At 40.2% G+C, this 23,685-nt stretch overlaps 1 protein-coding gene across 4 annotated transcripts in view; it reads left to right on the forward strand.

Annotated features, from left to right (window-relative positions):
• Window positions 1-23,685, forward strand: part of LAMA3 (laminin subunit alpha 3) — a 128,098-nt gene that overhangs the window by 94,768 nt on the left and 9,645 nt on the right. For all 4 annotated transcript variants that reach the window (XM_063326721.1, XM_063326723.1, XM_063326724.1 and 1 more), the window contains 24 exons: window positions 2,206-2,256; window positions 2,645-2,796; window positions 3,338-3,448; window positions 3,548-3,659; window positions 4,212-4,379; window positions 5,512-5,708; window positions 7,080-7,196; window positions 7,755-7,909; window positions 9,264-9,405; window positions 10,008-10,107; window positions 10,498-10,614; window positions 10,698-10,877; window positions 12,971-13,113; window positions 14,193-14,369; window positions 15,536-15,687; window positions 15,786-15,948; window positions 16,499-16,632; window positions 17,138-17,288; window positions 18,487-18,606; window positions 19,538-19,662; window positions 20,015-20,135; window positions 21,308-21,448; window positions 22,238-22,368; window positions 23,252-23,383. In XM_063326721.1, coding sequence (XP_063182791.1) covers window positions 2,206-2,256; window positions 2,645-2,796; window positions 3,338-3,448; window positions 3,548-3,659; window positions 4,212-4,379; window positions 5,512-5,708; window positions 7,080-7,196; window positions 7,755-7,909; window positions 9,264-9,405; window positions 10,008-10,107; window positions 10,498-10,614; window positions 10,698-10,877; window positions 12,971-13,113; window positions 14,193-14,369; window positions 15,536-15,687; window positions 15,786-15,948; window positions 16,499-16,632; window positions 17,138-17,288; window positions 18,487-18,606; window positions 19,538-19,662; window positions 20,015-20,135; window positions 21,308-21,448; window positions 22,238-22,368; window positions 23,252-23,383 — 3,292 coding nt within the window. The remainder of the gene's footprint in view (window positions 1-2,205; window positions 2,257-2,644; window positions 2,797-3,337; window positions 3,449-3,547; window positions 3,660-4,211; window positions 4,380-5,511; window positions 5,709-7,079; window positions 7,197-7,754; window positions 7,910-9,263; window positions 9,406-10,007; window positions 10,108-10,497; window positions 10,615-10,697; window positions 10,878-12,970; window positions 13,114-14,192; window positions 14,370-15,535; window positions 15,688-15,785; window positions 15,949-16,498; window positions 16,633-17,137; window positions 17,289-18,486; window positions 18,607-19,537; window positions 19,663-20,014; window positions 20,136-21,307; window positions 21,449-22,237; window positions 22,369-23,251; window positions 23,384-23,685) is intronic.

A 23,685-nucleotide genomic window follows, 5' to 3' on the forward strand; every position in this document is an offset into this window, starting at 1 on the left:
CCAAGCTGACTGTGTTTACAGGGGAAGTTAGGGCCTGACTCGTGAGGCTGTTTTATAAATCTTGCTGCACACCATTCTGCCATTTAAGACTTTCGTGGTTTTCCCAGTATCAGTCACACAAGTACTGCACAATTAGTGAACTCTTATAAGAATGTTATGCCACCGGGATATGTTTGCTTTATCTATTATAATTCTGAAGTAAAGGGCCCGAGCCTACATTCCTCAGATTGTCTTTACCTCAATTCACTTCAGTCCCTTGGGATACTCATTTCTTTTCAGAAACACATAGGCCACTGCTCCTGAAAAGGACCTTGATTCTCCCATATTTTCATTCCCCAATAAAATTACGCTTTTCTTTCCCTGTAGGCAGCTTTTCCTCCTCAGATGTTAGTGAAGTGTCAAACTAATAACTCCTAATATTTCCATGCTGTTCATTCCACTGCACTGCATTCATACTGCGTTCAAATGACTGCCAAGGATCACCTTACCTTTCCTTGGTCACAGAAATTAAAAAAATGGCAAGTGAAGTGAACTGCTCTTGGCAGCTGATGCAATTTTTCAATAGCTAGTTCTCATTTCATATTTCATCATTGAAGTAATACATCTTTATTATATTTCTACCTTGTGTGGAACAGATCCAAGCAGCGTTTGATGTTTTGTCATTCCTTTCTTTTTGAAACAAGAGTTTGCTAGGACAAACTAATCCGTAGGGCAAAATTCAACAAGCCAGTTTGTTTTCAGTTTGTCTCCAACTATATATTCTGATCAGCCATTTCTTTCTCCACATTAGGAATAAAACCCTCTGTGATCATCAGCACAGCATGTTCTAGCAGGTTTCTTGTGCGTGATGTTCGGCACTTGGCCAGACTTTTTCATTTCACCATTTCTTGGCTGAAGTTGTTTGTGCACAAGCTGTAATAATAGTTTTATTTAATTGGTACTTCACAGCTGAAATGTGTCTGGTGTTAGCTGAATTCCACAACTGCACAACAGCATGGGTATTTGAATTCAGAATAATTTCCTTCATTCTCTTACAAATACATTCTTTGTGACTTGTCTCCTTTTGGCAGCAGCGCTCGCTACCAATACCATTTAACTTCCTGATGACTTAATGTGCAAGTGCCAAAGGAAATGGCACAGCTAGGCAGTTTGTTCCAGGCTGTTGCATGCTGCTGTTAAAGTTCCAGGTCCAATTTTATCACTGTAACCTTTCACAGTTGCAAGCTGTTGTTGACTCTTGACAGCAGCAGCCTGTGCCCTGAGTGCATCCTTTTCCTTCGGAGTCAAAGGCATGCACAGCACTTTTCATTTTCAGGAGGAGATGAGAATTTGGCAGTAGGACCAAGCCTGTGAAAGGGACATCAAGATGGGGAAACTCCTGTCCTACATGATGGCATTTGTAGGAGCCAGTTCCTCTCTTGCCTCCTGAAGTTAGGATCCCAGGATGTTACAATCCCACATGCACCTGGAGAATGTTAAGCTTCTTATAAAGGGGTTTGTAAAACAAACAAACACAACAAAACAACACACTGAACAGGCAGTTACTTGTGCTAGCTTGTTAGAAAGTCTGAGGGCAATGTTTGTTGCATACCACCTGTATCTGTGGCCCACCCTCCGTGCCTTGGGTTACGTGCCGTGTCTGCTTCCATGCATACACCGTGGATTTTTCTCAAACTTGATTAATCCCTTAATCGTGCAAGCTGTGACAGGTGTGAAGGAAGGCTATAAACATTTCTCAGTTCCTTCTAAGACATCCTTTGAGGAATCAGAACCTGTAGTTTCAACGTGAATACTAAAGTGGATAAAGGGGTTTGAACCTATGTCCTGGGTAAAATGCTTTAACAATATCGTCTCAGCTCCCATCCCCATGGTGTTATTCTAGGCAAATTCTAGTGATACCTTCAGCACACTTGATGTGAGAGATCCTCCTGCTGCTACCCAAGTAGCATATATTGGGGCAGGTTACAGTCCCTTTCCTTTGAGGGATGAAAAAGGTGTTGATCTCAGCAAGGCATAAGTGGGAGCTGAATGTTTTGGCATGTTCAAGCCTTCTGGGTATTTCGGCTCATTCACAGTGGGTATGGGTTTATGAAAAGGCAGCACTGTGTTTTAATGGCTGCCCACCATGAAAAGTGAGAGCAAAAAGGCAATAGCAGTATTTCCATAAGAAAACTTTGGTTACTAATGGCAGTCTTGTGATTTCAGAATGTTTCAATAACGAGCCAAAAGACGTAGATCCCAATGAAGACTGCAACCGTAAGTAATAAAATAGAACTGCACTTAGATTGCTTTCTGCTGCTTCGGATACATCCTTATGACTCTTTTAAGGGTGGCAGAGTTTAAAAAGAACTGGAGGTGTCCTTAGTTAATCTTTTAAAAGCAAATATTCAAACAAACACTTGGAAAAATGGTAAAAGAGATGGTCAGTTAGCCAGATTTAAATGGGGCCTCCTCCTTATTTCTAGCTTTGGTCACTCTCCTTAATACTGTGGGCTTTGTTGTTGCCTTTGCTCTTCAGGTGACACCAGCTGACAAGCGTCAAAGTCTTTCCATTGCATCTCATTTATTAATGTGCTCGGCGAAATGCCCTCTGCACCAAATATCAATAATATGTATTGTTTTCCTTTGCTCATGCTCCCTCCAGCTTGCGATAGCTGCGTAATTACACTGCTGAAGGATCTGAGCACAATAGGTGACGAGCTTCAGCTGATTAAGTCTCAGCTGCAAAACGTCCATGCGAATACCCACACACTGGAGCAGATGAGGCGGCTGGAAACACGCATCAAGGACTTAAAGGTAGGCACACATAAACAGAAAAGTGGATTTCAGATGAAGCGGTTAAGAGGTGAACCTAGGAACTTATGCCATCTTTTTCTCAGCTTGCAAGGAAACATACACCAACTTCTGATTTCAAATACCAGACGCTGACAGCACGTGGCTTCACCTGTTAGAAGACAGCTATTGTTTCCATGTCATGCTCTGAAAGAGGATCAGTATCTCTGCTTTTTCTGGGGCTTGCTCACCTTGAAAGCTATATCCCTGAGGTTTCCCTATAGCTCTTTCTTTTTCCAGCAATTCATGTCTCTCCATTACTGAAAAACCCCAACGTTCCAATTGCCAATACCCAAATTCATCCTAAAAAAATGTTCTTTAGTTGGAATAGCAGTTGTTATACTCACAGATAAAAAAGCCCAGGTTTTAGGCAGCAGTGGGTCAGCCTTCATGGCAGGAATGCTGCTTTTATTTACCTTGGGTAAAGATGTAACTCAGTGAATTTTTGCTTTTCGTCTCCTGTGTGTGGGTGATTTATTGGATTTTTTTATTTCTTTCTTTTCAGGTCTTATTGAAAAATTACCGTTCTGTCGTTCATAACCAGGGTTCAAAGGTAGATGAGTTGGAGACAGAATTCATTAATCTAAATCATGATGTAAATGCTCTCCAGGAAAAGGTGACTTATCAAATCAATTTAAAAATACACATCTCTTGCCTACATATTAGCATACTGTATCCAGATATTTTCAATCTAATCAGTTTTTTCCCTTGCTAGGCCGAAATGAACTACAAAGCAGCTGAGATATTATTTAATAATTTTGGCCAAACTCATCAGAAAGGAAAGGATTTGGTTTCACGAATACAAATAGTTGTCAACAATATACAAGGTAAAAATAGTTTCTAAATCCATAACATGTTCTGTTTTATGGAATCTTTTCAGTTTATTTGCAATATTCTTAATTAAGCATGAGAGGTTTTCCTAGAAAATGATTTCATAAATGAGAATTTAGACAATGATGTGCAACTGACTCTTCCTATTAGAAATCTAATATATAATGTTAATTTAGGAGCCTGCTTTCCCTATGGAGTGAATAGGGACAGGGAAGCTTTACCACAGGGACATTTAGAGCAACAAATTGACTATCCTGACTTTAGTCTGACCTCAGTCTGGGTTGCTATCATAGGCTCTTTTAAGTTACAAGCTTAAAATTATTGCTGTGAACTTGATCATTTGGGACAAATTTCAAGCCTGATGCCATCTTACTAGCTCTGTGTGACATGGCGTACTTTTCAACTTAATGAAATGAACACAAAATGGATCTGCGTCATTAAGGAATTCAGGAATAGGCATGCCTTTTCCAGAAAAGAGACCAGCCCTGTCCTTTGCGTCTTTTGCATAGGCTTAAGTGCATCCTCACTTTGAAGACAATTTTTTTCAGTGCTCTTGGAACAAATAGCTGGTACAAATGCAGAAGGAAACAACTTGCCCTTGGGAGATGCTGCCAAAGAACTGGCCGAAGCTCAACGCATGATGACGGAGATGCGAAACCGCAACTTTGGCCAACTTCAAGCAGAGGCGGAGAAGGAGCGAACAGAAGCTCAGCTGCGTAAGGGCTTGTTCTCTCAACTTCTTACTCTCTAGAAAGATCAATCCTAAATCTGAAGCATTATTGATTGTTTGGGATGGAGTGCAGGGAGGGGCATTTTGCAACGTATCCCTGGGATCTGTAGCGGTCGTTAGTCAACAGGAAAGTGGTAGTTCTGGAAGGGATTTACAGGCAGTTTTAGTTTGTTATGGAAGAAACTGAGTTGAGCTGGAGAAGAAACCCAGTAGATCCTTCTTTAATAACTCAATGAATCTCAGTAAAATAAAGACGTAGCCATTCATAATATACTTATGCAGTGCTTTGGTGTATGATAATATATAGGCTATGGCACATGCAGCTGTTTTAGAGGAATTACACATGTAATTTAACAACAGATTTTAAGAAGTTGCTGGAGTAGCCCAAGGGCTAGATCATACAAGGATAAGGAAGTTCAGAAGTTCTAGTTGCACTAGTTGTACTCCCTTTTATGTTCTCTGCATGGGTTGACTGGGACATTCAGAAACCCGATTCCAGACATCAGAGACAGCAAGAACAGCAAAGTCACAGGCTTATCTTCTAACCAGGGGCATAGTTGAGAAATGTGAAAGACCTTACGAGTAACAGTAATTTCGCCTACCTTTGGACTTTGATACCTACCTCTGAGTAATTCTTCTGTATCCTATCTTGTAGGCAGGGCACTCTAAAGAATGATTCATTTGACCTCGTTTATATTTCTGATTTCTTTGAGATGAAATGTGCCTGTATGTCTCCATTGATTACAGAGGAAGCTTTGATGACTAGCGCAGATGTAGATGTCTACATTGTAGATGAAGTTGTGTTAGTTCCATTAAAAAAAAAAGAAAATGATTCATTAATTGCAGATTATCTTCATCCTTACTTAAATTAGAAATAGCCAAGTAAATGTTTATCTCTGCTCTGTGTCTGCAGCAGCAAACTCGGGAGCTGATTTGATCCAGTGACATGCTGAATAGCATCTCTGCTATAGTAACACTGAAATTAGTGCTGCAAAGGACACTCAGTATTTCACACAACCACAGCTTTCTGATCCTAAATGTCAAGCCCTTTTGAAGGAAGTTTGTTCTGGTTCCCTTCTTCTCTGAACAAAACTTTTCTTTTGTTCTTGATACTGCAGTACTGACACGTATTAAGAATGAACTACAAAAGTACCACCAAGAAAATCATGGGCTTATTAAAATTGTGAGAGATTCATTGAATGACTATGAATCCAAAATCACTGACCTTCGTGAAGCTCTGAATGAAGCGACAGGACAAATCAAGCAGGCTGAAAACTTAAACAGAGATAATGGAGTTCTGTTGGAAGACATAAAGGTAATGTCAGGGTTTGGGAGAAAAAAGTTAAACCTCAGGAGATGAGAAGTGCTTTTGATTGCTGCTTTTGACCTTGCAAAGCCAAATAGCACTAATCCTTTAGACTTTCTCCAAGGTGTCTTTCCCTCTTTTGATGTATGTATGGACAGGTATAAATAGAGTCTGTTCCCACTTGTCACCTCTTTATGTGGACAGGACAGTGTGACCAAGACATAGCTCTGATGAGAGAGGGGAAGGAGATTTTCTGCCTAACCCTTCTTTTCAGCTGCCACTAGCCTTTTTCTTTCCTATTCTAGATCAAATTCCTGATGCTGATGTAGTTTTCATAGTAAGTTCCTTCAGATATTTGTCTTTAACAGCCATAAAAGATGGGAGCAATAACATGTGCAATACTGTTAAATTATTTGGCATTAATATTCTACAGAACCACTTCTGAGTTCTCAACAGAAAGGTGACAAGAAACATCTGTCATTCCTTAGCAGTGCTTGATTTTTAGAACTGGGAAATAGTACAAGAAATAAGGGTGTGCTGCAGGAGCCATTAAATTAATGTGGTTTTGCTGAAATATATCACTGTTTTGGCACACTCGTGTCCATCCAGTTTGCTAGCACTGTTTGAACAAAAGAATTTCTACATTCAACTGTCCCTTTCAATATTTAATTGTACCTTTATGTGCATGGACTGTACAATAGGTGTGCCACATAAGTATGCACAGTTGTGTTAAAAGATGGATGCATCTGTACAAGTCATAAATCTCCTGATAACGCCTCTCTGGTAGAGAGAGAGATTTGACATGTTACAATGATGGAAACCCAGCTGAAGAGAGCTGGTGTGCCATTACCCTGGAGCTGTGCTGTGGATTGTCACAGGGCTGCTCTAGAGCAAGGAGCTTCATTCATTTTCCCCTCAGAGCTTTCAAGAGGAAGAGGTGGGGAGGTTTCACACCTCCTTTCTGATGTCCTCCCCGAATGAAGGGATAGTGTAATCATTTTATTTCTGCCTTTGAGAGAACAGAAAAGATCAGGGTAGTCACCAAGGAGCTGTTTTTAAAGTTTTCAGGTTTGAAGCTTCCAGGTTTGAGAGTCAGACGCTTAGGTGGTCTGTCCTGACAGTTCATCTCAGCTGACCTGTACTGTTTTTACTTTGAGTTCTAACGACTGAGCTGCCCAGCTATGTGCTCTACTACTGCAGACTCCTGAGTTTTCTCACTCTTCTAATGAGTAGGATAGCATCAGTCCCTAAACACTATAGGCATCTGATTGACACAGTGATAGTACCTTTGGTAAATCCTGTTGCAAGCTATGGTTTTCCATGCCTCTCATTTTTACCCCAATCACATGTTTTTCAACCTCTTTTTTTTTTTTTCCTCAGAAACAGATTGAGGAGACAAATGTCCAACAGAACAGTGTCTTGGATATTCTGAGCTCTGCCCGATCTTCCCTGACGCAAGCTAACAGTGTACTGGGATTATTGCAGAAGAGCAAAGAGGTATAGTTAACCTTCTTAAGTTAAGGTGAAAAACCCCAATATCTTGCTGTCACTGTAACGGGTAGCGTAGCTTGGTGGCTAGGACACAAGGCTTATCTGAGCCTCCCAAAAAGGGAGGGATCTCATATCCGATGATGGGCGCAAGAGGAGGCTGCCTGCACAGGTTTCTGTAAGAGAAGCTTGTTGAGGGTTGTGATGCATCTGAGGAAGACACTGAACTGCAGATATCTGAATTTGGGAGAATATCTGTGAGAAATACCATAAATGATTGTATATTCTTGTATTTCTTTCTAGGCAATTGGTTTTAGCCGCTGTCAGAGACTGGGCTAGAAGGGCCTTTGGTTTGACTCAGTACAGCAGGATTTGTTTTTACATAATGGGTCTAGAAGCATAACGTAATGACTAGCGGTTGTTTGCAGTAACCTGTAGTGTAAGTTGGAAGGGAACTTGTTTCCTGTTGGTCTCCTCAGGTGCAAGGTGTATGTAACGCTGAAGGAGACGAGGACAAAATCAAACATGTATGAACACAAATAAAATTTCATCTTTATAAACCCGTAGGAATATGAAAGCCTGGCTGCTCAGCTGGATGGAGCAAGGAAGGATATGAATGAAAAGCTGACAAATCACTCCTTATCAGCAAGCAAAGAACCGTTGGTGGTGAGGGCTGAGGAACATGCCAAATCTTTGCAAGACTTGGCAAAACAACTGGAAGAGTATGTTGCTATTCCTGTAAATGAGCAATTTTTGTACATAACATCCATGGTTGCAATGCTCTGTCTGTAACTTTACTTGCTTTAATGGCCATTTGCAAAGTTAGAAAGAAATTCAGTTTGTCTTTTTCTGCTTCTTCATGATGTACGGATGTTTTCTTTTTACCCCACAAACCAGGTCTTCCTGTGTTTTCCCTGATTTTATTTTTCCCCAGAAGTGGGGACTCCAATAATATGGCTTTATATTACTGCATTAACACTTCATCAGCTTCTTACTAACAAGAGAAAATCCTCACGTACAGAGTGGGAAGATGTTTAGAATATCCTTTTTGTAGAGCTATTTCCTGTACTCATAGTCAGGGATACCATTATGATGTCAGCAAATTGGGACAAATAATTGGAAGAAATATTGTCTTGGCAGAGTCTTCAGACATGCCCATTTATTATTAGTGAGGAAAAGAATTACTATAGTTTTCTCATCCTTCAAGGAATCTTCTAGACAAGCAAAACCATGAGAAACTTGATATGAATCAAGTGTTTCTCTCTCCATTACTTGTACTTTACCTTGGAATTTTGAGTGAGGTTCTGGAGGCCCTCTATGGTACACCAGAACAAAATGAGAAAAGTGAAACCCTGATTATTTTTTTTCCTGTGCAAATTGTTTGCATTTTGTCATTACACCAACTAGAAACTCTCAAAAATTTTAATTCCAAAATACCTAATTCAGCTGGAAAACTCTTGATGAAAAAAAAAATTCCTTAAATTTTATTAGTTTTCAGTATCATTTTTGTCAATTAAGAAGATACTGTTCTTACAAATATAAATCTTACAGCTAATATTGGGCAGTTGCATAGTTCATGTGGAGTGAGTACAAGAGATTTTGTCAGTTGTTTCTGATGCCAGAGCTGCTGCGATGGTTCTTGGGGAAGAGCCAAAAGGTCGTGTAGTACCTCCATCTTGTGCTCCATCTGCTGCTCCTGTAGGATGCTGGAGCAGCCAGAGATTATGTGGAAGCTGCAGTTCTCTGAACTGAAATGTATTTGGGGGGCCGTGATGGAGGTGGCTTATTGACCTTGTACCTTAGTGAATTCTCATGGTCTTAATTATTTAAAGACTGCTTTGAAGGCCCACAGTAGTGCTTATCCAAGCATGTGAACTTATCCTATCTTCTGAAGAATCTTTTCATATTGGTCTGCATCTAAGTTTGATATTTTTGCAGAATGAAATTACAGATCTAACCAAAAAACATTTTCTGTATTGGCATTAATTAGAAAATACTGAGTTCAGGTGGATTCAGAATACTTCTCAAAGTCCATAGTCTTTGCAGAAGGCTGCATTTTTCACCCTTTCCCCACAGAATAAAGAACAGTGCCAGGAAGGACGAGTTGGTAGGCTGTGCTGTGGAAGCTTCTACTGCCTATGACAATATTATTAACGCCATCAAAGCGGCAGAGGAAGCAGCCAACAAAGCTGGGAATGCAGCTGACTCAGCTTTATCGGTAAGTACCCGTAAGTGGCCAAATGACAGTAAACTTGTTACAACTAGGTATTTTGTTTTTACTATCAGAGACGTACCAAAAAAAGACCCATGTGTGTTCGCATGCCTTATTTGTCTATGGTCATTACACGAGCCGCTATTCTGCACGTTCATGCATTAGTCTTGAACCAAGACCAACACTGAACAGGCTAGTTATGCCCTTTCTGATGAGTCTGTCCACATGAATGCTAACTGTTCCTTTCAGTGCAAAATAGAGAGATCTGCATAAGGCAAGCCTGGTAATCACTGAAGGTGATTTCAGGTACTCTCTTTTACTTTGCACTAGTAATACCCACAAGCTCTTCAGCAGAGGAGTAGTATCTCACAGCTGTGGGCTAGTCATTTCTTCTGAATGCCCCAAAATCTGTCAGAAGGTTGCTGAAGACCAAGGTTGTGTTATGCTTCAACTAATATTGATAATGGTTATATAAGGTGGTGTTCTTCACATGAAATCTCTGCCCTTGTATGGTTGTTTTTTTAAACTGGATTGGGCTATCTCTTTTACTCTTTAAATTTTAGTATAATTATTAAAGCAGTGTTACTGTACCGTGCTTCTATTACCAGACTGTGAAGAGAGAAGACCTATCAGGAAAAGCTGCAAAGTTAAAAACCGAGAGCACTACACTCTTGAATCAAGCACAGAAGACTGAAAAGACATTGCAAGGTACTGAGAAAGAAAGTGATAGTAGCAATGTTGGCACAGCATGACCAACTTTCACTGAACCATGAACTTTCACAGTTCAGCAAAGCTCTGCAGCACATACTTAACTAGAAGAGGCTAGTTCTATTACAATGGGACGTCTTGTGATCATTATTTCCAATGGCAAAAAGGCAAGAAAGTGAATTTCCTACCTCTCCTGTGCTATACGCCTTTACGGTACTCCTGTCCAGCAAATACTTAGCCTTGTGCTTGCTTTGCAGTGCAAATACTCTTTTAATGCTCACCAGTGACATGAGCTGTGTAAGAGTGTAGACTGGTGCTGCCACACCACCTGCCCAACAGAGAGGTGGTGTTTCTGTTTAAAGTTCATACAGGGCATTCACTGTTTTGCAGCTATTGGTCCAACCCTTGAAGACATAAAGAAAAGACTTGATGTTGCTGATGGGAAGAAGAATACACTGCAAATTGATCTCGTCACTCTTCAAAATAATCTCAATGGGATAAACAGAGGTTAGTTACTTACTAATCATTTCTGTTTTGCCTCTTTCATCTATTAGTATAAGAATCTGCACATGCATTTGTGTGTGTTTCAGATGACATCGACGGCATCATCACCGATGCAAAGAACATGGTAAAAAGTGCGGAGGATGTCACAACTAATGTATTGGATGAACTGCTCCCAATTCAAGTAGATGTGGAAAAAATGAAGAGTACCTATGGTAGCACACAGAGTGCTGGCTTCAGTAAAGCATTGATGGAGGCAAACAATTCAGGTATTGCAGGTGCTCTCTGAGTCCTGCCAAGTCACTTTTAGGTGAACACGGACAGTTTTGCAGCAGAAATTTTAGTCATCCAATAGTTAGGCACCTAGCCTACGCTAGGATTCTGAGCTTCCTTTATTGCAGTGGAAAGGGACAGGTACTGCAGAAGGTGATTCAGGCCATCCTGTGGTGTGTGTTAAAAGCTGATACCATGACTGGTCTCTAAAGACTTGGAGGCCAGTGACTAGCAGGGTACCTCAGCGTTCAGTACTGGGTTCGATCCTGTTTAACATCTTCATTAATGACCTGGATGATGGGGCAAAGTGCACCCTCAGCAAGTTTGCTGATGACACAAAACTGGGAGGAGGAGGGGCTGATACACCAGAAGGTCATGCTGCCATCCAGGCGGACCTCAACAGGCTGCAGAAATGGGCTGACAGGAACCTCATGAAGTTCAACAAGGGGAAGTCCTGCACCTGGGGAGAAACAACCCCATGCACCAGTATATGCTGGTGGGTGGCCAAGCTGGAAAGCAGCTTTGCAGAAAAGGACCTGGGTGTCCTGGTGGGCACCAAATTGAACATGACCCAGCAGTGCGCCCTTGTGGCAAAGGCTTCATGAAACACAGGAGGTTCCACCTGAACATCAGGAAAACACTTTTTTACTGCGAGAGTGACTGAGCACTGGCACAGGTTGCCCAGAGAGGTTGTGGAGTCTCCATCCTTGGAGATACTCAGAAGCTGTCCAGGCACGATTCCGGGCAGCTGGTTCTAGGTGGCCGTGCTTGTGCACAGGAGTTAGACAAGACGACCTCCAGAGGTCCCTTCCAACCCCAGCCAGTCTGTGATTCTGTGATTTTCTACTACACTGACTAGAGAATAAGCTTGGGCTGTTAGCTAGATGTCTGTTAGCTGAAATTAAGTGAAATGGGTTGCATAGAGCCTGTGTTGAATGCAAAATAAGGGGCAATTGCAATCCCAAACAGCGTCGTTTTTCATCTTTTCAGCAACTTTTTCTGATAAAGTCAAGTGAGAGAAAACCTTTTAAATAAGATAAATACAAGAGCTAGCCCTGCATGTTATTGCAGAGTTGTAAATCATCCCTGCAGTTACAAGACCGGCTTAGAAGTCACATTTAGAAAAATAATAGGTCTGGATTTCTTTTTATTTGTCTTCTGCATCATAAGATTGCAGTCTGCTAATACTTTCAGGCTTTTTTGTTTGGTTTGTTGGGGTTTTTTTGCAATGACAGGAGATGAAGAATTGTTTACTATTTTAATCAAAGTTGAAATTCTCATAGTATCTCCTTTTCTCCTGAAATCAACCTGCCCAGATACTGTAAGGCTCACTAATGAATTGTGACGACTAGCAGCCCTGGCACAAAACATGCCCTACTCGGTCAGGCCAGCAGTCTCCCTACCCCAGTGTTTACTCTCTAACGGCGGCAGCAGGAGATGGTACTCTGGGAAGGCACATAAGCCTGGACCCTGTCTGCTGTGCGTTATCGTCATCTTCCCCTAGCATCCACAGTCGCTGGATAATAATGTTAGAGAGCACATCCCTGTCTGTTCTATTTAGTTTTTTTTTCTGGACCTGAATTACAGAATCACAGAATGGTTTGGGTTGGAAGGGACCTTAAAGATCATCTAGTTCCAACTCCCCCGCCCTGGGCAGGGACATCTCCCACTAGACCAGGCTGCTCAAAGCCCCATCCAGCCTGGCCTTGAACACTTCCAGGGATGGGGCGTCCACAACTTCCCTGGGCAACCTGTTCCAGTGCCTCACCACCCTCACAGTAAAGAATTTCTTCCTGATATCTAATCTAAATCTACCCTCTTTCAGTTTGAATTAATCTAATATGGTTTTAGAAGTGCTGATTCTGTCTGCTTCCACAAATACCTTTGGCCACAAATTTCAGGAGTACAATAACTTCTGTATAAGCTGCTAGTTTCAGTGAGGGCTTCCTAATATTGCAGGACTAATGGAAACAGTTCTGTCGTCACCCTACCGACTGCTTTTCTGATAATTGTGTAGTCATATCTTATTTTTGCATCTGTTTTCCACCCCCTTTCTATCATCAATGATTATTTTTTTCTTTCATTGCAGTAAAAAAATTGACAAACAAACTTCCAGATCTGTTCAGCAAGATTGAGAGTATCAACCAACAGCTGATGCCAATAAGCAACATCTCTGAAAACGTAAATCGCATAAGAGAGCTGATTCAGCAGGCAAGAGATGCTGCAAATAAGGTCTGTCCTGAACATTGCAATCATGCTTAACCTCAGTGGTTTGGACACAGCAGTACTTTTGTTCCTTTTTCACTTTCTAAATCATTTTGTTAAAATGGATGTGAAAAACCAGACATAAATTTAATTCAACAGCACCACCCAGCACTTAAAGTAACTGTGATGATGGGAAGCATAATAATTTGTACATAAAAAAGAATGGATGCAGTGGCATCCTGCTCCATCCTCCTCCTGTTGGGTTTTTCCAGGTCATGTCTAATATTTATTTGTACAATAGCCTCTTTCCTTCCAAGGTACGTTGTGTTGGCTTTCACAGCACGGAGGAGTCGGCACTGCAGCTTAGAGACAGGGCTCTCCACCCACACATGGCCAGTGGAACACTGGCACTTCCAATAAAGTCGTGTAGCCCTGTGCTCTGATGTCTCCAGCTGCCCATACCTTCTAACATACCTTCTATGTTAGAAGTCATCTACTAGCATCCTATTTGACTGCCCTTTCTCCGTTTAAGCAACTGCTGTGGTTGCTCAAGGGATAGCCTAGTGTCAGGTCCCAGAGAAGCATCCCTGAGGTCATCCCAAATAACCTGCAATTACAATGAATAAGAGGCATCTGTGACACGGTGTAAATGGCTGTAATAGGACACGTCTTTCTTAATGTCAGAGACGTGTTATAATTTCCAACGGACAGTCATGTCCAGCTAAGTGAAGCATCAGGATAGGTACGTAGTCATCTAAATAATTCATAGGCTTGCTCTTTAGAGCTGCAGGGCACATCCTTCCCTGTCTGTGTATTGAAGGTAACAGTTACTTGTCAGAATTGCAGTAAGGGTTGATTAATTGATGTCTGGGGTAAAAAAGTGCTGTGTGAAGTGGTAAGTATTGATAATACAGAATACTGTATTATCCAGTCTGCTTCCTAATTACATTGTTTGGTAGAATCAGGGTCCAAATCTGTAGTAATTGATGGCCACAACACGACTAGGATATGTAATAGGTTACTTTGTAATTAAACACAGCAGTGAAATAAGTGGGAGTAGTAGCAATAGATAATTATAACATACTGAACTTTGTTTTTCTTAATAGGTTGCTATTCCTATGAGGTTCAATGGCAGCTCTGGTGTAGAGGTTCGACCTCCAAGCAACCTTGAAGATCTGAAAGGCTATACTTCACTCTCTTTCTTTCTCCAAAGACCTCAGACAACATTAGACACCCCCCAGAGGGCATCAAATAAGTTTGTACTGTACCTGGGTAATAAAGATGTAGGTATATTTTGAGATTTAATCTGATTTTTAGAACAGACAGCACGCTTTGAGAAACAGATGGGAGATGTTTTATTTTGACTGAAGTCAATTTCTTTATAATTGCCATTATTTGGTGGCAGAACTGTTTTGTGAAGAATAGTTCATTCCTCCCTCGGCAAAGTAACTTGTTGGGTGACTGACTGCTTTGCCCTTTGGTGCTTTGCTGTTTTGCTCCTTTGGAAATTACTTCTCAGTCATGGATACCATCACGCAGTCTTCTCAGAAGTGTCAGGTTCTGCAGCAGTCAGCACAAACTCAGCCCAGCCGCTGCCTCAGAGCTTTGACTCTTTTCACAGTATAAGTCACAGTGAGTTTCTCTGTTGGTTAAAAAAAAAAGCGATGATTTCAGTTTTAAAATTCAGTCCCTCAGCTCTTAATTTTTTTCTCTTCCGAATATGTGGAATAGTACAGACCTGCTTGTGCATTCAGGCTTGCTTAAGCACCATCAAACATCTTAAAAATTTCCTGCATGCAGTTTCTAACTATGAATTTTTGAATCTTGTTATCTGACAGCAGCTGTATCTGTAGTGGGTCTTGTGCATACACAGAAAGCTGTTTAAAGGTAGTTGTTCTACACTGGATTTCACCTTTTTATCCCCTGATATCTGGCCAGGATATCTGTTGACAGTATTTTAATTGTTATTTGTGAAATATGGTATGTTGGAGAAATAAAATGTCAATTGTTTGGGAAAATCACTGTTTCCAGTCACCTCAGTAGGAACCGTTGTCCTTGACTGAGTGTTATTCCAAATATCTTTTTTATTTCACAGCCGTTGAGTCTAATTTTTAGTAAAGGTGTCATGGTTTCATGGCTTTAGCTGGGAGATGTTACAAATGTGAAAATTATTTTAGCTACTATTGTTATAAAAATAAAAAGCCACACATGACTCTCTATGACTATATTCACTGAATCAGTGCAACACATTATTCATTGAATCAGTGCAACATATATGATTACAATTTTTTTTTCACAGAACTGATAAACTTAACAATTCTCATCATTAGGTGGGTGGATTTCTTATGACTCATGCACAGTATGATGAAGTCTCTGAGGAAGTCCTGCTGTATTTTACCTTCATTAACAGTAATCATTTATTAATGATTATTTGCTTTGCTCTTCTTAGGCTTCCAAGGACTACATCGGTATGGCTGTGAAAGATGGTCACCTCACTTGTGTCTATAACTTGGGAGACGGGGATGTAGAAATAGATGTGCAGCCATTTGTGACTCAAAGCAAAACTGAGGAAGCCGTTATGGATCAAGTTAAGTTTGAAAGGTATGAGATCCACAGTGCACAACAGTCTTTTCCAAAACCTGTTAAGAACATCTTTTATTAGTGTGATGTGACATTTTGCCTGTCTGTTTTGGTTTTAGGATTTACCAGTATGCAAAGCTGAATTACAGCAAGGCAGCGATGCCAACGTCTCTGGAGTATGAAAGCCCTTTGACTGCAGGCAGTGGAGGCAGCGACACTCTCCTAAATCTTGATCCCAGCACTGTTGTCTTTTATGTTGGAGGATACCCACCAGATTTTAGGGTACAAAGAGTTGCTTAGTCTTTCAAAGAGATTTCCATGTTAATCATTCTGTTGTTCTTACAAGTAAAGATTGAAACTACCAGTCTTTCAAAGAGATTTCCATGTTAATCATTCTGTTGTTCTTACAAGTAAAGATTGAAACTACCAGTCTTTCAAAGGCTGTGTAAAAGTTTATCCATGTCAGTAGGAACAGATGGGATGCAAAGAGAGGCTACTACCTACAGAAGGTGCCTGGCTTTTAGTATGCTAGAACTCAAAGAAGGGAGCATGGTGGTATTTCATCTGCCGTGGACAGCATGAAACCTGTCCAGTCCTGCTAAGAACTATTCCCAATTCATCCAGATGACTCTGCTTTAAATTGTGCTGCAGTACTCCTGGGGTGGTATCAGATGGTTTGCATTTTTTATACAAAGATATATTAATTTCATGATATTTAGCATGTCATATTCTGTGTCTTACTAATATTTCAGTAAGTCTTAGCAGTTACATGTCAATGTAAAATCTTGTTAGCTGCTGTTGACGGAATGTTTTTGATGACACTATTTTGCAGCCTCCACGTAAGCTGGACTATCCTCATTATGAAGGCTGCATTGAACTAGACAACCTAAATGAGCATATTATCAGCCTTTACAACTTCAAGAGGACATTTAATCTCAATACCACTGAAGTGCAACCCTGCAGAAGGTATGATATAAACACAGAAGTGTTTCATAGTTCTGTGATTTTGTCATTATGAATCCTTGTCTTTTCACATCCAGAAGAATGGCCACCGTGACTAAACTGGTGATTGTTTTCTAAGTCTTGGTCATGTCTACATTTCTTAGAGAAAATCCTCAGCGTTGGCAAAATTCACATCTGTGTCAATCTCAGTCCACTGGCCAACAATTTACATGCTATAATACCCAGACACAATTCATGGTCTAATGTATTCAACTCCTTTATAAAGTAAATATTACATTAAGTACAAAAAAGTCAGTCACTAATGATTTCCTCTCTAAAGACCATATGCAAATCCAATAGAAGCCAGTGGAAGGTTTTCTCTTTACTTGTGTTAGATCCGAATTTGTCCCTATTAGTGGCCCTGTACCAAATGCTTTAACTTCAGCTTTTTCAAAATTATGACAGTAAGTCCATGTGGTAATAGTTTTTGCTCTCATTTATTCACATCTGTGACACTGAATTATTACAGGTATAAAGAAGAGACTGACCAAAGCTATTTTGAAGGCACTGGTTATGCCAGTGTCACGCTGAAAGAACCAATTATCCACAGCCAAGTACGCTACGAGCAGACAATTGAGACTACTGCAGATGAAGGCATTGTGTTTTTTGCAGCAAATGAGGTAATTTGTGGAATGCTTCTGTCTGTTTTGTGGTCCAAGAACATTCTTAAAAACTTCGCTTACTCGAGAACGTGTTAGATTTTGTAATAACTGTAAGGAAATTTCTTAAAAGTGTTTGTTCTTTTTGTCTGTGTGGCAGACACTTTCAGTACTTAAAGGGGGCCTATAGGAGAGATAGGGAGGGACTCCTTATCAGGGAGTGGAGCAATAGGACGAGGGGTAACGGTTTTAAACTGGAAGAGGGGAAATTTAGATTAGATATTAGGAAGAAACTCTTTACTATGAGGGTGGTGAGGCACTGGAACAGGTTGCCCAGGGAAGTTGTGGACGCCCCATCCCTGGAAGTGTTCAAGGCCAGGCTGGATGGGGCTTTGAGCAGCCTGGTCTAGTGGGAGGTGTCCCTGCCCATGGCAGGGGGGTTGGAACTAGATGATCCTTAATGTGCCTTCCAACCCAAACCGTTCTATGATTCTATGGTTAGTAGATTCTGCTAATGTTTAATGTCTTATGGTTTAGTTTTAGGTAGTCTTGCAAGAAGCAGGGAGTTGGACTCGATGATCCTTATGGGTCAACTTGAGATATTCTATGATTCTATAATGGCTGCTGAACACTCACTTTGTCAAGGCTGAGAAAAAATATTATTCCAAGTAGCTCCTCCATTAGACCATGCAGAGAATTTAAAACCTGGGGCAGGCAGGGAGGATGTAAGTTGAATCAAACCAATTTTGAAATACCGAGATCTTCCAAAAGTGGAAGTGCAGTCTACCCAAATCTGGATATGGGTGTCAACAGAGTAAGGAAGAATGTAGAAAGTGATGTGGTGACTTATACCTGTAAAGGTGCTCAAAACAGCAGGGATACTACTTATCTAATAATATTACAGGCATGTTTGCAATCACTGTGACATGTTTTGGGTCTCATTGCTGTAAAAAGTCAGTAGACATCTTGAAATGACAAAAAGTCCTCTAGAGATTTGGAGAATACATCTGGAGCTGATACCAGCTGATACCAGATCTGTTTATAACAGTTTAAAGTAGTTATGGTTGAGTATTATAAGCTTTAGTCCAGTTTGTGTTATCTTCTCCTCCAAAAGCTTTATTGAAGCAACTAGATAGCTTCATTAAAATTATTCACATGACAGTGAAATATATATGAAATGTTGGTAGTTTAATTGTGTTGGTATTTTCTTTTATTGCAGGATCAGTTCATCAGTGTGCTCATTAAAGATGGTCATGCAGTTTTCAGATACAAAGTTGGCTCTGAGCCTCCAAAAGAAATAGAAACCAATGCAACCGTGAATGATGGAACATACAAACAAGTATGTCATTTTAAACAATCAAGGGATTATTATTTGTAAAAATGCACATTAGCTGGCACTAAACATCCTGTTGTAGAGTTTAGTTGTGAAGTTTTCCTTTTGTGTTGAGGAGATCAGGCTGCTGGGGATTAGTTTGGATACGTGAAAATTAATCTTTCTACTGTCATGCTTTCCTGTGAATATGGATAAGTTCAGTTTTAACAGAAAAACCACCAAAGAAAAAAAACTTTGACAGAGCAATGCTTTATTTAGAGAGAGCTGTGTACATTGCAATTACGATCATTAGCTTAATACTTAGATTAGTGTTTTTACCACCTAAGGATTTATTTCTTCAGGCCAGGCCGATCTTTACAGAGGTTACTCTGTTGTAGTCTTTTTGTTGTTGCTTGTCTACTTAGCTTCAGTCTGGCTGTTTTGTAGCGCTACCAGAGTGAAATTGGAAAGACATTGTTAAAACCTTTGACTGCCATGTTGAGTCATTCTCCCTTTTCCCCTTATTACATCTTCATCTAAATAGTGTAGGTCGCAGGGTCTGCTGGAAGGAATCTTTGTGCCCTACTGGGTCAAGTTACCTCCAGCCAGCTGACTGACCTAGTCTTTGTATCAGGCAGCAGCTCCTGAATCTTCAACTGCAAATAGAAAGCAATATCTGAATGTTAGGTGAGGTGTTTTTTTAGGGCAATCTTCCTGAGGAAAATAAAACCTTCACCTTGTATTTGGATAGTAGTCCTTAGGCCTTTGCTTTGGCTAAATGCCTGAATTTTTCAAATTACCCTTGAACTACGGCAGTTATTCTGGATTTAAGTCCCTAGTAAACAAGAGAAGGGAAACCCACTCTCCCTCCCCAATATGTCCTGTTCTGTGCTTTCAATCTGCTAAACGATTTTTGTTTCTGCTGAGTGAAGTAATTGTCATTATTCACCTATTTCAGATTCATTTGGTGCTTGCCCGAAATAGGAATACTGTTCACGTCAGTTTTGGTATTGAAGCGAACATAAATGTCTTCCTTTTCACCAAGTACTATCTAGGTGGAATTCCACTTTCTCTACGGGAACGGTGAGTAACTATAAAAAGACTGTAATACACAGGCTTTGTGTGCAAACTCCATCTAAACTCTTTCCTTAGGCAATTTCTTTCACACTCTGCATTGGGTACCTTATGTGATAAGAAAATAACCAGTGTATAATACATTATCGTAATCTGTGACTTTTGGCTAATGGTGGGATCTTTGTTGGAGTGTATCCTGAAGATTGGGTTTGATCAGCATGAAGTATGTGCGTGCAAGAAAGATCGGTCTTGTTCTGTTTTTCTATTTCTTACATTGTCAGCATTTACAGGCTACTGTACTGGTGTGTGCTTTGAAATACCAGGCTACTGAACCCTTTTTCCTTCCACTCCCTGAAACCAGCTTTAATATATCCACACCTCCATTCCGGGGCTGCATGAAGAATGTGAAAAACCCTAACACTGCGTCTGTTATTTTTGACGAGACTGTTGGTGTCAGCAAGAAATGTTCAGGTGACTGGAAGGTAACTAACAAAGTTCTGTAAAAATTTCTGATGGAGTTCGCAGAGTCTGGTTTGTTTATAAATCCTGGACTATTATGTTTTACTTAGGTTAAGAATTATTTTTGGTTAGCATGTGATGATAATAAAAGAACCTGGGCTTAGTATGAAAATATGGAATAGAAGAGATTCCACCCCTACTGTGATAGCTTGCTCCAGCACATAATCCACCCTCTTAATTAATACTGTGTACAATTAAGAATACATATTTACCATGTAAACTTGGCTTCCAGTTGCTGTTATTGATTAGGCCGGAATACTACTCATGATCTTTCCTCTCACCAAGGTGCTTATGCTTCCTAATTAAATGATCTCTCACCACTTTTTTTGGAAAGAACTAAGCAGACTCTACTTACACCAAAGTCTCTGATTGTAAGGCTATTGATCCACTCATCTGATCGTTTTATGATTATTTTCTGTGCACCCTTGAGTTTTGCCACTTCTTTTTAAAATGGGACAATGTGACATTCCAGTGTTGGCTTAACCAATGGTGCATGGAGAGATGAAAACCACCCTTCTGCTTCTACTTGCTTCTACTTACCTGGTGCATGATCCCATTTTCCCTTTTTACTATGGCACTGTACTGAAACTTTGTGCTCATTTGCTTTCCCTTTGTGGCACCCAAACCTTTCACAGAGCAATTTCTTTGCAGGCCATTTCCCTATGCAGAGGATCTGACCTTCGTTCTCTGTCTGTATCTGTATAACTTCTCATGTATTAAGGCGTGTTTTGTTCAAAAAGGCACAGGTATATTGTGTCCTATGACTCACACGGTTTCAGTTATGTAGCTCAACTGCACAGCTCCGTACTTACGAACCATTCCTCCAGGTGGTCACTTTTGTGTCCCCAAATGTGAAAAGCTTCAAAGCCATCACGTCAACGCAAAGAATAGCTAGAGAATGAACAGCTCGTTATACCAGCAAGCCTCATCTCCCTTTAGAATTTCTCAGATCATAGTTACTGCTGGTGGAACCAGTTCAGTCGGTCTGTTCCGTACTGAAATAATTGTACTTGCAGTTTGCCTTGTGCGACTGGAGTCGGTCGCAATTGTGTTGAGTAGGGCAGTTGTTGTCCCATGTTGCCATTTCTTCTGATTAAAAGGAAAATCACTGAAAGCATTATTATCTCTCTTTCAGCTCATCAGATCTGCAGCTTTCTCCAAGAAGGGAACACTGAACCTGAGTGCGGCAGGTTTCCCATTTCCCAAGGATTTCCAAGTTGGCTTTGGCTTTCAGACCATGGCATCGACTGGAACACTTTTAAATTACAATCTATGGGTATGAAATATGTTCAACTTAGAATATGTGATTGGTTTTGTTTCTGGATCAGCCATGTCTCTTTGTGACTGTCAGTTCGGCGTCAGTTTGTGTCATAAATCTCATGTAAATTCCTGTATTTTAAGGCAAGAAATGGCTATTATAATCATCTTTTGAGCATGGCATCTTGCATGTCATAGGCCAGAGAAACTCATCCTGGCAATTTCCTCACTCAGCCAACAAGTAGTTTGACAAGTAACTGAGCTTTGAACTTGAGCCTTCTGCAGAGTAGCTCATGCATGGGAACACCACCATCCCAGTAAGATAACTGTTGCCTAATACAGTTGTCTGGAAATTTTCTCAGGAAAAACTGGCATTCTGCCCACACGTAAATGTTACCATGATCAAATATGCAGAGAAAAGGGGTTGATTTTGGCTGTGTTCCCTCGGGAAGCAGGGAGGTTCAAGCAGAACCCCATTCTTGCTGGCTGGAGGAGTTAAGATGTGAGTGCGCACCAGGCATTTGAGATGCGGAGAACTGAATCCTTTGCTTTTTTTGTAAAAATAATTTAAACCAGTATTTTAAATGACTGTTTGGTATTCAGAGTGAAGAGGTATTTAAAAACAGGAACTTATGCTAATTGTGCAGAACTGGGTGTAATATCTGGTACTAGATGACTGAGAAATGCACTTTTAGTGTAAGAAAATTTCTTTCCCACAAGAGACCACTGAGAACTGTATTAATGGCAATATCAAGGAGAACTAAAGGCACTTGCATTTACGTGACCATTTTGTGGGATTCTTTTATAGCCTAATATTCTTACCATCTTTCTGAGACCTGGCTTTGTACGTGCAAGGATGGGAGAGACGGAAATCGAACTGAAAAAGAAATATGAAGATGGGTCAATACATTATGTGACTGTAATAAAAACAGACAACACGTGAGTCCAGTTCTTTGTCTGATTCTTTTATGTTGTGGTTGGAGAAAGAAGATTAAAATTTTGTTTGACTTGTTCTTTGTGTACACAGCTAAAAATGGCCTCTGCTAGCAAAGCGTGCTGAAATAATGAAGCAAAAGATTTTTGGTCTATAAACGTGCACATTGGTACCTGTGGTGTGTCAGCTGTACATCACTATGTGTGTCTTTAATAGATTGTGTGAGTTTTGACTGCTTGTCAAGCTGGAGCCTTGGAGCTCTTCCCTGTCCCATAGCCTTTATATATGTCACTGCAAGTTATAAATCGTATCTAACATAGGTGGTTAAAGGCACAGGGAAGAAGCTAATATTGTGTCTGTTTTTTCAGTAATGATCTGTTATGTAGATATCAGAAGAGAAAATTTACTGAAAAGCTCCTAAATCATATTGGTTTGTGTGGAACGCATAAAATGACATAAGTGTTAGTTAAAGTGGAAAGTTTTGAATGATTGGCTGTAGCTTTGGGTAATTATAACTTAATATTATCTGTACTAGCTGTGGCTAACATGTCAAGTGCCCCATTTTGACACAAAGGTTGAAATCCTGTCCCATAGTTGTCAATGAGAGTTTTTTCATTAATTTCAGTTGGACCAGGATTTCGCTGTAGGACTGAAGTACTAGCTTCAACTCGTGCTCAATATCTACTATGGAAAAGCAGAGCAGTTTCATAGCAGTCAATGAGCACATACTGAAAAAATCACAGAAGTAGCTAATTAAGCTCTAGCATAATTACAATGTAACAAGAAAACACATCTGTCAAAGGGTTCTTTTTTAATATATATATATTTAATTTAGGTTCATAACTAACTCTTTCTTTAGATTTTGTGCTTTTATTCACTTTGTTTCAGACTACGTCTGCTGGTTGATGATGACTCAACATCAAGCACAGTTGAGCCTCTAACAGCACAGGCATTAATCGAACCTATAACATTTGGTGGAGGTGATTTTGAAGGTTGCATCTCAAACATCTTTATAAAAAGGTATTTGGCTTAGAAAGAATTTTGTTTCATGCATTTTGGCCTGTTTTCCTTCTTTAATCATATTAAAATCACTTTTTGCTAAATTGCTTTTCTTCTACATGTGTGAAGCCTTCACAAATGCATAACTTTGCTGCCCCCAAATATTTTTTCATTCAGGCACGTTATACATGGTATCAAGTTGTAATTAAATCTGCTGTTCAGATGCAATAGAATTTCACTCTTAATCATACCTTTTTAGCATGTTCAGTAGTCTTTTAATCAAAGGATGAACTCAACATAGTGAATTGAAAGTGTCCCAACAG

Source organism: Chroicocephalus ridibundus, chromosome 2 (assembly GCF_963924245.1).
Source record: "Chroicocephalus ridibundus chromosome 2, bChrRid1.1, whole genome shotgun sequence".
NCBI lineage: Eukaryota > Metazoa > Chordata > Aves > Charadriiformes > Laridae > Chroicocephalus > Chroicocephalus ridibundus.